Here is a 13,859-nt window from a genome sequence, read left to right on the forward strand (position 1 = left end):
ACGTAAGCATAACAGGTCATGTGACTTGTTAATAAAACTTTTCATTGGTTCATTTTACTTTTGTTATTTTAATGATGAAAAGCTTGGTCATATGACCTAAAAATTACGCTGTTTATTGTTTTCGAACATTATTTTTTTTAAAACATATATGTTATAATATTCCAGGCTAATGTACTTTCCCGGAAAATTTACAACTGTCCTGCAAGTAAAATATATTCCTTTTTCGAGAAAAAGGGCGTTTCTTCGTTCCATGACGGAGCCGTTGAGTAAAAGAGACTCGGCCTGCTGTCTTAGTCGCCGATACGCCTGATTATCAGATTCTTATCGATCACTTTATGTTGCAGGAGTGGAAAACACAACTGCCCTTGACCATTTATCTTTAATACGTTCCTACATATTATACCTTTTATCCGTCATGTAATTGGACTGCTTTATTTCACTTGCCTTTTACTGATTCGAAAACAGTGACTAAAAGTAAAAACTTTACCAATGTAAATACTACTACCGTATTTTGTTTTAAAAACCTTTATTGTGAAAATGTCAGTATACAAATACGGGCCTATAACCACCTGGGCCGGCCACGGAGCAAACTGAAATCGTATATGATGAGGAGACATTTACACTGTAGAGGAACGTAACGAGCGGGCCATTAGGTTGCAAGAACTAAGGTGTCTAACAGTTGCGGAATCGGTGGACGTACATTTTGTAATTAAAATAAGACAGGGCCACTTACAATAAAATTTTCTAGATATACATTTGCGGGCAAGGAGTTACGAGTCCCATTTATACCGGCGCCATTTTGGGCGAGGCCGGGCAGGTCCAAGATATAGTCAAAATGTCTCCACCAACAATCGGCCAGACCAGAACCCCTTTCGGCCCTTTATGCTACAAGATGGTGTCTTCCATTCAGAAAATATTGTTGGCAGCATTTTGAAAGGAAAGATAAACAGCCGTTCTCCTAGTGAGTCTCACATTGTTACATTTAGGAAGAATGTTGAAGAGTAATATGTGGAAAATCTGAAGCCATTTTTCTACAAACTCTCAATCAGCCTAAGTCATGGGCGATCTTTGTCCACACCAGGGCAATAGTGAAGCTGCAGCAGGTGCAAAAGAGCTTCAGACAGTCTTACAAGCACTGCTTTTCTAAACTTTTTTTTGTATTTTTGCACAGTTTTATATTTTTGCTTTTGTTTTTGATGGAGGGGAAATAACAAAAAACAGGCATTGAAAAAAGCTCAACAGTGCAGGGCGCCTTGTGCTGGTTCCGACCTATTCACACATCGGTCCACTACTGACATCACCTCATAAGCCAACGGGCACCCCACACTGACTTTCGGCGCAGCATTGTAGGATGGCCACACCAGTGCGGCAACTTGCTGGACACCACCTCGGTGCCATCCGGATCTCGGAGCGTTCGAGTCACTGTACCGCAAGAGTGACCGGAACTCAGCTGGTCACGCCGTCTTTCGGCGCAGCATTGTAGGATGGCCATACCAGTGCGCCAACTTGCTGGACACCACCTCGGTGCCATCCGGATCTCGGCGCGTTCGAGTCACTGTACCGCAAGAGTGACCGGAACTCAGCTGAACACGCCGTCTTTCGGCGCAGCATTGTAGGATGGCCACACCAGTGCAGCAATTTGCTGGACACCACCTTGGGCAACAGTGAAGCTGCAGCAGGTGCAAATAAGCTTCAGATAGTCTTACAAGCACTGCTCAGAACTCTCAACTATGGCACTCAACATCCAGGACTTGCCATTCGGATCTTGGCACCTTGTGCTGGTTCCGACCTATTCACACATCGGTCCACTACTGACATCACCTCATAAGCCAACGGGGCACCCCACGCCGACTTTCGGCACAGCATTGTAGGATGGCCACACCAGTGCGGCAACTTGCTGGACACAACCTCGGTGCCATCCGGATCTCGGCGCGTTCGACTCACTGTACCGCAAGAGTGACCGGAACTCAGCTGGACACGCCGTCTTTCGGCGCAGCATTGTAGGATGGCCACACCAGTGCGGCAATTTGCTGGACACCACCTCGGTGCCATCCGGATCTCGGCGCGTTCGAGTCACTGTACCGCAAGAGTGACCGCAACTCAGCTGGACACGCCGTCTTTCGGCGCAGCATTGTAGGATGGCCACACCAGTGCGGCAATTTGCTGGACACCACCTCGGTGCCATCCGGATCTCGACGCGTTGTGCTGCCTTCGGCCTATTCGCACATCGGTCCGCTACTGACGCCGCCTCACGTGCCAACGGATTTTCTACGCTTTAGGTAGCCCTATGCTGCATAACAGGTCATGTGACTTGTTTATAAAACTTTTCATTGGATCATTTTACTTTTGGTTTCCTAAAGATGGAAGGCTTGGTCATATGACCTAAAAATAACACTTTTCATTGGTTTAGAACATTTTTTTTTCCCAAACGATGAAAGCCCCACCATGTTTCTGGATCATTCAGACTGAAGCTGGCGTCAGCATGAGAGCACCACCATCTCGTGGCTCCGTCGTGGTCATTCCGCGAGCAATCATGGCAGCCGCTCCCCACCGGAAGCCTGCGGGAGTCGGGGGCCCCCAAGACTTTTGTAGAATCTTCACGGCTGAGGGGACGCTTTTCGAGAATGGAGCCCAAGCCCTAGCAGGCAAGCGTCCGAGTTCCAAGGTGTCCCAGGGCCATTTCAGTGGACCAGGCCCAAAACCGAAGAGCCGTCCGCCATTTTAAGAGTCATGTGGCAGGCGCCTATCGCTGCACTGCAAGAGTGGGAGCAACTCAACAACATGGTGAGCGAGACGCTGTAGCCGCAAGAGCGGGCGCAACTCAACTGGATGGCCGCCACCTGGGGAGGCCCGTTCACGCCGCCTCCCCCATGCCCCCCCCCCCCCCCGGGCCGCCGCACGCAAATTTTCGGAGCAGCATTGTAGGATACCAAAACCAGTGCGGCAGTTTACTGGACATCACCTGGGTGCCATCAACATCTCAGCGCATTCTGCTGCCTTGGGACTATTCGCACAACAGACCGCTACTGACGAGGCCTCCCCCCGCCCCACCCGGGACGCCCCATGCCAATTTTCGGAGCAGCATTGTAGGATCCCAAAACCAGTGCGGCACCCAGGCGACATCACCTGGGTGCCGTCCAGAACTCTGCACGTTGTGCTGCCTTGGGACTATTCGCACAAAAAACAGCTTCTGACCATTGTTGCTTTTTTGGGTGAAAAATGTTTAAATGTTTTTACAGTTTTTGTTCCGTTCATTATAGTTAAAAGTTAATAAAGTTTTAAAATCTAACTTTGTTGGAGTGCTATATATGTTTAAAAAATCGGGTGAATGGGGCCTTGAATCGGGTTATTGTCATGTGTGGGCTTTGCAAGTGTACTGCTACAAGATCGGACATTTCAAACTCAAATGCACGTTCTTTTTCTTACCTTTCCGAAGCATGGAGCGCAATAGCAGGCAGAGAAAGGGTGATGCACGTGTTGAACACTGCCTGGCCTGGCAAGTTGCTGGCAGTGCCCCCCCCGCCCGCTCCTGAAAGAGGGCACACACACACCGCCGCCCCGAGTACTTCACAAATCTTTAAAAGACCATGCGCTTGTTCATGAGGCCTAAATGGTTTATCACCCCTTCTAGAACCCCTGCATCGACCCTCTGACGTTTCCTGGAAGAATTAGCGCGTAACACAATACCAAGCCCTGTCAGCTGAAACCCCCGAGAAATCATGGGGCATATTATCAAGGGGGTTTATTTCCGCTTTTTTGGCTTTAAAATCAAAAAAAAAAGAGATAAAATTATCTCCCTATTACCAAGCTGTCGCTAACACCAGTTAGTGACAGCTAAAAGGAGATAGCGACCATCTTGGGCCCCGCTTTGCATATCAGTGATATTTATCACTAATGACATGCAAAGTGGGCGTGCCAAGATTTTAGCGACTGGAAACAGTCCCTAACCATCGCTATCTCCTATTACCAACCTAACACCTGCCCTGAGCAGTTTTAGCCATGTTATCCAATGGGAAGTGGATAACATGGCTAAGAGCATTTGCTGGATAATGCATGAATATCGCTGACTTTTCAACGATATTCATGCATTGCGGCCATTTTTTATCGCATTTGCGATAAACCTTGCTAATAGCAAGGTTTATGTGCGATAAAATTCGCCGATGTGCGGCGATAATTTTTGTCTCTAAACAAGTTAGAGACAAAAATTATCGCTAGTTGTTGGTAATATGCCCCCGGGTTTTTGCTTGCAGGAATCGGGAGGCGGGAGACTAGCACTGAAATCAGTAGTCTCACGCCTGAATCGGGAGGGTTGGCATGTCTGGATACTCTACAGCTGGGGCCATAAACTACATCCGCAGGGCTAGGTGATAGCCTAGGTCCGGCCTGGACAATCGGACACAGAGGAAGAGGAGTGTCAGAGGGTGCGGTAGTGAATAGGGTGAAAGGGAGGTGTCGGGCGGGCACAGGGTGTGATTCTCAGAGAAGAGCAGCGCAGATGGGGGGGAAGTATATGGCCCATGCATGAGAGAAAGAGCGGGGGTGACCAGTGCGTGGGGGAGATGCTTGCGAGGGTGGGGAGCCATGCTGAGGATCGGCGGCGTGCAGAGAGTGGCCCTGGTCAAGGCATCTAAAATGGCTGCCGTGCACGACAAAATTGTGGCATTGGACAAAAACGCAAGATGGCGCAGACAATGTTTTTCAATAAGGATTCATTTATAACAAAATATTTACTCGCAGTGACAAAATGGTGGTCAACACTTCCTGATTTCCATCGAATCGAACGTTAACAAACGTCACGCAGCAAAAAAAAAAAAAAAAAGCTCACGCACAGAACAGTTTTTAGCCATGTTATCCAATGGAAGGTGGATAACATGGCTAAGAGCATTTGCTGGATAATGCATGAATATCGCTGACTTTTCAGCGATATTCATGCATTGTGGCCGATGTGCGGCGATAATTTTTGTCTCTAAACAATTAAAACGAAGCACAAAATGGCGAATTCCCGTTTCGCTACCAGTTTGCGGCCCAGTTCGCGGCCCGTGAAGCGCTTCTACCATGAAAAATCATTTTTTTTTTATTTTCCCCACGGGACCCTTTAATAACCTCAACAACATTCCTAGGGGGTCAAGAGGGGTATACCTTGCCCCCTTTCAATAAATTCCCCCTTCGTTTTTCACCTCTTCTTCTCTCTCGATCCTACCGAGAGATAAGATGGCGGCCGCTCCGGACTGTTTAGAATGTTGACAGACACCGGAGAGCCAATCAGCTTTCTGCGCGCAAAGTTCCGTTTCGCGAAAAGTAAGCGGACCGGATCGCTGCCCGGAGCGCTGTTACAGATATATATCTTGTTTTGAACGTTAATTTCTCAAAAACTACTGGAGCACATATATTGAGACCTAGCAAAGGCACATCGGGCTAACAGTCCCTACACTTTTGCCAAGTTTCGTGCAAATCCATTCAGCCGTTCGAGCTAAAAGTGAGTCCAACCGCCCTATGGAAATTAACATGGGAAAAACGCGTTTTGGGACCCCCCTTTTTTCTCGGCCCCCCCTCGACAAAACCCCCCCAAATTTTCAAGGGCTGCTCAGAAATAAAATGTGCCATTTTCCTGAAAATTTCCGCCGATTCCGTCCACAAACGCCAAAGTTATTAGACATAGAATTTTCAAAAATCCCATAGGGAAAAAATCCTAACTATATATACCTACTGGCGATAGCCAGTAGGTAATATATATATATATATATATATATATATATATATATATATATATATATATATATATATATATATATATATATATAATATATGTATATATGTTCATATACACGCACACACATGTATAGCACACAATCCAGTCACAATTATGTAGTTACAAAATGGAGCAGTTTAGGCAAATGCTCCATTGAAAAATCTTTTTTAGATTCCACCAAGACCTTGGACCCTGCAACAAATTTGGCATGATAATTTCCACCATGCCAAACTGTGTACAGTTCTGTACAGGACAAAAAAAGTTAAGAGGAGAGTTGAAAAAGGTAAATATTCTAAATCCAATAAATGTCATTGCTAGCTGACCCTTTGAGACAACAGCTTGGACAATCCCTTACTCGTATAAGAAGAATGTGTTTTCTAAAATTCCATATTCAGCATAATCAAGCATTACTTTTTATTTCACTGCAGGCAACTAAACGGTATGATCCAATATTTTACTTACTATTGCCAATAACATTTGTCTGTTTGAAATCAATCTTTTCATGTTTATTACCCCAAAGTAAGTATGTAAAATAAGAAAATACATAAAAGGTAACCTGTAATATGGTCCACTGGCTATAGAGGAGTTCTGGTGACGTCATATACGAAGAAGGGAGGGTGGGCAAATGCTCTGCAAACACCAAACAATGAGTTTGAGTCTGAAATTGGATTGCCACTCCCCACTGGACTGGAAAATATGGTGTCCCTGTTATGTCAAAAGTGCTGTCACTATTTACAAAAAAACAAAAAGGGAATACTTTTATTTTGTAATGGATTGTGAACAGTCGATTTAGGTTTAGGGGATTTTGAAAGCGCATAGCTACCCTTGGGCATCTCAGCGCTGAGGTGAGATAGTACAGACAGTTGTTTGTGCATGAATTTAGGGGAAAAGCCATGTTTTGAGTCTTTTTTTGAAGGACGCTTTGTTTTAAATCAGTCGGAGTTTCGGATCCATACTGTTCCACAGTTTAGGTACCAGGTGGGCGAAAGGCATTCCACCCCACCTGGCTCTCTTGAAGCTGGTGGGATTCATGAGAAAGTTAGAGCTTGACCTGAGGTGGCGAAGGGGAGAATAATGTGAGACCAACTTTTGTATCAGGGTGGGGCCTCTCCCATACATGGCTCTGTGAGCCAAGCTTATGGACTTAAATTTGATCCTGGCTTGGACCGGGAGCCAATGAAGCTCCCTCAAGGAGGATCTGGCTGATTGATGTCTGGGTATATTCAACAGCAGCCATGCAGCTGCATTCTGTACGACTTGGAGTCTGTTTGTAATGTATTTAAGAGAGCCAACTGTCAGATGAGGTCTTAGGCACTTGTAAATGGTGATGTGGATATACACGGTCTGCAGATCTAGCCAATAACCTTGAAAAGTGGTTGTGATTTGAAAAATATGTTTACTCTGTGTAGGTGCAGAAAAGGGATGTGAAGGGAGTGTGGGGTAGTTTGGAGGAGTGAAAGAAAGGATGAGAGATAGACTGCTTTGCAAATTGTGCATTGTAAATATTCATATATGTAAAGAATAATTGGTGGCCTTTATTAATCCTTGCAAAAACAGAGTTAATTTGGCATTGATAAACTTAAAGAAACAGTCATTTCAAAACCCAGAGGCCAATATGATTAGGATGCTGTAAAGAAGAGATTAACGGTTTTGCTTTGGATGGGGGCAGAGTGCAAGGGATGAGATTGGCTTTGTAGACCATCCACCATTGCTAGAAGCCAACTAGATAAAATGTGCTGGGACAAAGACAATACTAAAAAACATGGTGCCTTTGAAATCATCTGTCACTTACCCTTTCACCAGTGTAAAGTATTAAGCTGTTGTTCAGCCTCATCATTGCCTCTGTGGTGGGCCAACGTGGCTGTTGAAAAGGTAAGAAATAGCATGAGGCAAAAAATACTCCAAAGCCCACTTCCATTATCCACACAACACCATTTGAAAAACCCTCATCAAAGTGTTTAGCACCACCCACATTTAAGAAGGTGAGTTTATCTACCTGATGCAATCTCATAAATTGCATGAAAAGCATGTAAATGTAGAAATATGGATGTGGTTAAAACTAGCGAGCCCAAAAATATCCAATGTGTCTGAAGATCTATACCTGTTGAATTTAATTAAACTTTATTTTTAGGGTGTGTAGGTGAGGGAGGAAGTGCCAGAGAATGAAATGGGGAAGCTAAAAGTAGAGTGATGTCTAATCCAGACATATGGGGAACGAAGAGGAAAGGGAAAAGAATTTGCCAGAAAAGTGGCATAGTGGAATAGTGAAGTGGGCTTAATGACAGTGCAACAAGTGAAGATAGTCTAAGGTTTAGAGGTATTATTGTTTGGTGAGAATGCTAGGAACAGCTTTGTTTAGAAGAAGGTCAAGTTAGTTATGGATTGGGAGTAGGGTGTGTGAAATAACATTTATAGTGGATCCATTGTTAAAGAACATGAATAGAGGGCAAATGAAACACCCAAATACCTGGCTCCTATTCCTCCATTAAAATAATTTTTCACTTACCCATACTCTTCCAGCAATATGAAGTGGGATGCGCAGAATCAATGGAAAATTCCTCTGTCCCATGCGGTGTCTTGAAAGGCATACAGGAAGCTGTAAAGAATCCAAAAATAACTTCAGCAAAGATTACGGCCAACTCCAGCCTACACTAATGAGGCTCACGTTCCTTCTCAGCCTACTACTTTGTATTTGAGGATATCAAAATAATAATATTTTCCTACCATTTTATAACAGAAACATGCTTGAATATATATATAGTATGTGTATATCATCAAGTTATACACACACACACATACACACATATATATGTATATATACATTTATATATAGAAATATTTTGAAATATATTTATTTATGCCTTGGTACATGCGGATGCAGCGGCTAGCCAAATATTCACTCAGTATGGCCCTTTCTTTTGAGTTGTGTATCCTTCTGTTCAAAAGACATTTTTTGAAAACTTCCCTGGGAAATAATGAAGTCCACATAAACGTTTTTAGTTTTGCAGATTTTGATGAGTCGACATCGCGTCGGGGGAACGTCAGAGGTAGTGAGCTACAGAAGCTCACTGAATCCCATGTCAGGTGTTCTCTTGCGCCTGAATGTGTATTCAGAATTTGTGAAGTTAAAACAGTTACTAAAGTCCTCTGAATATGATAATGTAAGAGTTTTCAAAAGTCCACAGACTAGATATACACTGAATGGTGTGTGCATGTGGTTTTTTTTCCCTAAGATGTCTCTAGCATTCCTCTAAGACCTTGGTAGTCCAGCGACAGCTTGTGAAGCTTGCAGGATTCCACAAGCTCCTTGAGTGACTGGGCCTAAGTCAGCAGAGCTGGAGGAGGCTTCTTATGTACCAAGGAATATTGATCATGCATTAAAAGTTACTCTAGCAGAGTAGTTCCATTTATTATGGCAGCTTTGGGTGCTCAGCTTCAACAATGCAATCTTGATTCTCGACCTTCCTACCAATCGAGTCTGTGACACATTTCAGGTCTGTCAATACCATGTCCTGGTCTTATCATTAAGGAGTACAAAGATTAAAATGAAGTCAGTAGATCATGGTAAGAGTGAGGAAAGAGTTTGGTGGCTCTGGCAGAGGGTATCGAATTAACTGCAGATATTTCTGAAAAAGTTGTATTCCAAATCTTGTATCATAAAAGGCATCATAATTCTCCTAGACTTCTTTTTAAAATATATGTAAAGGATACCATACTTCTACTTGTGAATGACATTAAGATGGGTGCTGCCATTACATATGCCGGGAAAAGTCTTATTTACTTTTGCACAGTTGAAGTTTGTACAAGCCATCAGTCTGGGTCTACTTCATTAAGAGAAAGTTTGCTTTCAGGTGGTGATGAGATAAACAGTTTCAAAGGTTTGCGTGGAATTTATAATTTATCCAGAAGATCCTGGTGTCTTTTATATTTAGAGTTTGAACGGCTAGTTCAGCTGGTAATGTTGGAATCAAAAAAGAAAGAAACAGCAGTAATTCACATACAATCTTCCTCATACATTTCGGCTATGTGTATATGGTAGTATTGTATAAACTACGGTGTCTTGAGAAATATACATTGTAAACAGTCATCTATTTAAAGAATAAATTCGTAGCCTTTATTAACCTTGATGAAACAGCATTCATTTTAAGTCAACAAACCTTCGGAAACATTATTGTCAAAACTCAAAGAACATAATAATGTAATCACTGTTGGGTAAAATCCTTTGAAGGGTGAGGCAGTAAGATAAGACAATGTATGATAGAGCAGATTGTTTAGCCAGTTATAGAGAGGGACAGGTGGCAAGAAATGACTGTTTTTTACTACGTATTCATAGAAACCAAAAAATAAAATGTTCTGAGGCAAAGGAAATACTCAAAAACATGGTGAAGGAAATGTCTAAACACATGGTGGCCTTTGGTGCCCCGTCTTACCCTTTCGCCAGAATAAGGTAGGAGGCTTCGGCTCCCTCTAATTATTGTGTCTGCCGGGAACCACTGTGGCTGCTGTAAAGGTAAAAATTGCTTTAGGCAAAACATACTTTAAGGCCAACTTTCACTTTCCACACCAAACTCCACCTCCATGACTACAATGAAAGACTCTCATCAAACTTTTCAGTGGCACCCAAGTTTAAGTAGGACCATGATCACACACAGTTTGTTGCCAGCAACTTTGTTTCTAGTAAATCATGCGAAGTAGGAGATGACAATATTATTTTGCTGTAAAGTCATATCTTTAGCCATGGTACCCTTAAGGGTTTAAAGGCTTTAAAGATATGTGTCAGAGCAGTGTATTTGGCTAGTTTGCCTATAAACATTCCATGAGTATAAATAGACTGCATGAAGTATTTTTCTGGCAGACAAATAATACACGCAAATATGTTTAAAGAGAAATAACAGCAAGGATGCATGTTCACCTTGTTAGGATGTAAGGGAGTGGACAAGTTCATAGCCAATCGAAAGAGGTGAATCTTAGTAAAATATACTAATTCAAAACAACAAACGTAAACTCATAAGATTAATGAAAGTTACATAATTTTGCAGAGAAAGGTGAGGATTATCGTTACATGTGCAAGTGATGTTTTCCTAAACATCCACCTGCCTATGCAGTCTGTGCTATTTATTGGTACTACACTGATACATCCTTATTATTTTTTGTAATTGCACTCTGATCTCACTGCCCATAGGCATGTGTTCACTAATGATGAAGAGTGTCCTGAGAGTTCTCATCTAGAGCTGATTGTAAGGTATTATCCACTATTGCCAACTGCAAAGTGTGTTATGATTAGTTAATACCATCTGCTGAGAGCATAACCCATTAATTGACTACCATGTATGTGAGTGGATATGACAAGAAGAACAGGCAATTAAGAGCTTTTACTACTGAGCATGTGGAGAATACATCTATGAACACCCTTATAGGAAGGCCAAAAAAGCCAATTGCAACTGCTGGCTTCCAGACCTTCATTGAACCTGGAACACAGGTAAATAAGAATACTTTGTGTGATCATTCTACTGCCTTGGACTAGCTGAGCCAGTTTCACGATTTCAGAGATCATTCTAATAAGTATAATAATCAAAAAATGGCCATACTTTGGAACAATATCTGAATATGAAAATCTTGAGCATTTGATACCACACATAGAAAATGTATTTTTGGTAAGTTTAATATCTATGAACTCTCTTTCACTGATTATACTAAGGAATAAAAACAACCAACATTCATACAGGGTGCACAAAAAGCTCTACTTCTATGTTCCTTTAATTAGCTAGAAATAGATTCCCTTCAAATGTGTTGCCATGAACAACAATCATTCACTCAATTCTGCCTCTCAGCATCAATCAATCAGTAGATTTGTATAGCACTTCATGTCACACGTGAAGGTTTACAGGCGATTCAGAAAAGGGGGTGGTGATGAACAGAGTGTCTGAGTTAAGCAGACCACTCTTACCCAGTCCAAAGATCAGGGCTTGATCCATCACCGTTATTTATCTCACTACACCATCCCAGCTCAGAACCTGGCTATATGCAAATCAGTCTGTCCCTGGCCCAGTGCATCATGGGAACAGGGCAGACCAAACTGTTCCCATCATGCACTGGGACAGGAACAGACTAATTTGCATATAGCTAGGTTCTGACCTGGGATGGTGCAGTGAGCTAAAAAACGGTGTTGGATCTAGCCCTGATCTCTTGACTGGGTGAGAGTATTCTGCTTAATTCAGAAACTCTGTCCATCACCACCCCTTGTTGTTTAATTATTTTGTCCACCATAAGCGTGGAAGGGTATACTCAGATGTGAGTCCCTTGCTCATTGCACCATCAGGATTCAAGCAAGCCAGGCCGAAGACGGCTGTAATGCCAGAAACCGGTCCCCGGAAGCTTGTTTCCTTCCCAGTGAAAGAATTGGCTTGGTAGTTTGGTTTGCCCTGTTCCCATCATGCACTGGGACAGGAACAGACTAATTTGCATATAGCTAGGTTCTGACCTGGGATGGTGCAGTGAGCTAAAAAACGGTGTTGGATCTAGCCCTGATCTCTTGACTGGGTGAGAGTATTCTGCTTAATTCAGAAACTCTGTCAATCACCACCCCTTGTTGTTTAATTATTTTGTCCACCATAAGCGTGGAAGGGTATACTCAGATGTGAGTCCCTTGCTCATTGCACCATCAGGATTCAAGCAAGCCGGGCCGAAGACGGCTGTAATGCCAGAAACCGGTCCCCGGAAGCTTGTTTCCTTCCCAGTGAAAGAATTGGCTTGGTAGTTTGGTTTGCCCTGTTCCCATCATGCACTGGGACAGGAACAGACTAATTTGCATATAGCTAGGTTCTGACCTGGGATGGTGCAGTGAGCTAAAAAACGGTGTTGGATCTAGCCCTGATCTCTTGACTGGGTGAGAGTATTCTGCTTAATTCAGAAACTCTGTCCATCACCACCCCTTGTTGTTTAATTATTTTGTCCACCATAAGCGTGGAAGGGTATACTCAGATGTGAGTCCCTTGCTCATTGCACCATCAGGATTCAAGCAAGCCGGGCCGAAGACGGCTGTAATGCCAGAAACCGGTCCCCGGAAGCTTGTTTCCTTCCCAGTGAAAGAATTGGTTTGGTAGTTTGGTTTGCCCTGTTCCCATCATGCACTGGGACAGGAACAGACTAATTTGCATATAGCTAGGTTCTGACCTGGGATGGTGCAGTGAGCTAAAAAACGGTGTTGGATCTAGCCCTGATCTCTTGACTGGGTGAGAGTATTCTGCTTAATTCAGAAACTCTGTCCATCACCACCCCTTGTTGTTTAATTATTTTGTCCACCATAAGCGTGGAAGGGTATACTCAGATGTGAGTCCCTTGCTCATTGCACCATCAGGATTCAAGCAAGCCGGGCCGAAGACGGCTGTAATGCCAGAAACCGGTCCCCGGAAGCTTGTTTCCTTCCCAGTGAAAGAATTGGCTTGGTAGTTTGGTTTGCCCTGTTCCCATCATGCACTGGGACAGGAACAGACTAATTTGCATATAGCTAGGTTCTGACCTGGGATGGTGCAGTGAGCTAAAAAACGGTGTTGGATCTAGCCCTGATCTCTTGACTGGGTGAGAGTATTCTGCTTAATTCAGAAACTCTGTCCATCACCACCCCTTGTTGTTTAATTATTTTGTCCACCATAAGCGTGGAAGGGTATACTCAGATGTGAGTCCCTTGCTCATTGCACCATCAGGATTCAAGCAAGCCAGGCCGAAGACGGCTGTAATGCCAGAAACCGGTCCCCAGAAGCTTGTTTCCTTCCCAGTGAAAGAATTGGCTTGGTAGTTTGGTTTGCCCTGTTCCCATCATGCACTGGGACAGGAACAGACTAATTTGCATATAGCTAGGTTCTGACCTGGGATGGTGCAGTGAGCTAAAAAACGGTGTTGGATCTAGCCCTGATCTCTTGACTGGGTGAGAGTATTCTGCTTAATTCAGAAACTCTGTCAATCACCACCCCTTGTTGTTTAATTATTTTGTCCACCATAAGCGTGGAAGGGTATACTCAGATGTGAGTCCCTTGCTCATTGCACCATCAGGATTCAAGCAAGCCGGGCCGAAGACGGCTGTAATGCCAGAAACCGGTCCCCGGAAGCTTGT

At 43.5% G+C, this 13,859-nt stretch overlaps 1 protein-coding gene across 1 annotated transcript in view; it reads right to left on the minus strand.

Moving 5' to 3' along the window:
- The window catches only part of LOC147708659 (uncharacterized), a 218,777-nt gene that overhangs the window by 68,646 nt on the left and 136,272 nt on the right, over nt 1-13,859 (minus strand). Inside the window, exons 12-14 of the mRNA XM_086925382.1 lie at nt 10,180-10,251; nt 8,256-8,345; nt 7,542-7,610 (exon numbers count right to left, since the gene is read on the minus strand). Of these exons, the coding sequence (XP_086781508.1) occupies nt 7,542-7,610; nt 8,256-8,345; nt 10,180-10,251 (231 nt within the window). The remainder of the gene's footprint in view (nt 1-7,541; nt 7,611-8,255; nt 8,346-10,179; nt 10,252-13,859) is intronic.

Source organism: Lissotriton vulgaris, chromosome 6, assembly GCF_964263255.1.
Source record: "Lissotriton vulgaris chromosome 6, aLisVul1.2, whole genome shotgun sequence".
NCBI lineage: Eukaryota > Metazoa > Chordata > Amphibia > Caudata > Salamandridae > Lissotriton > Lissotriton vulgaris.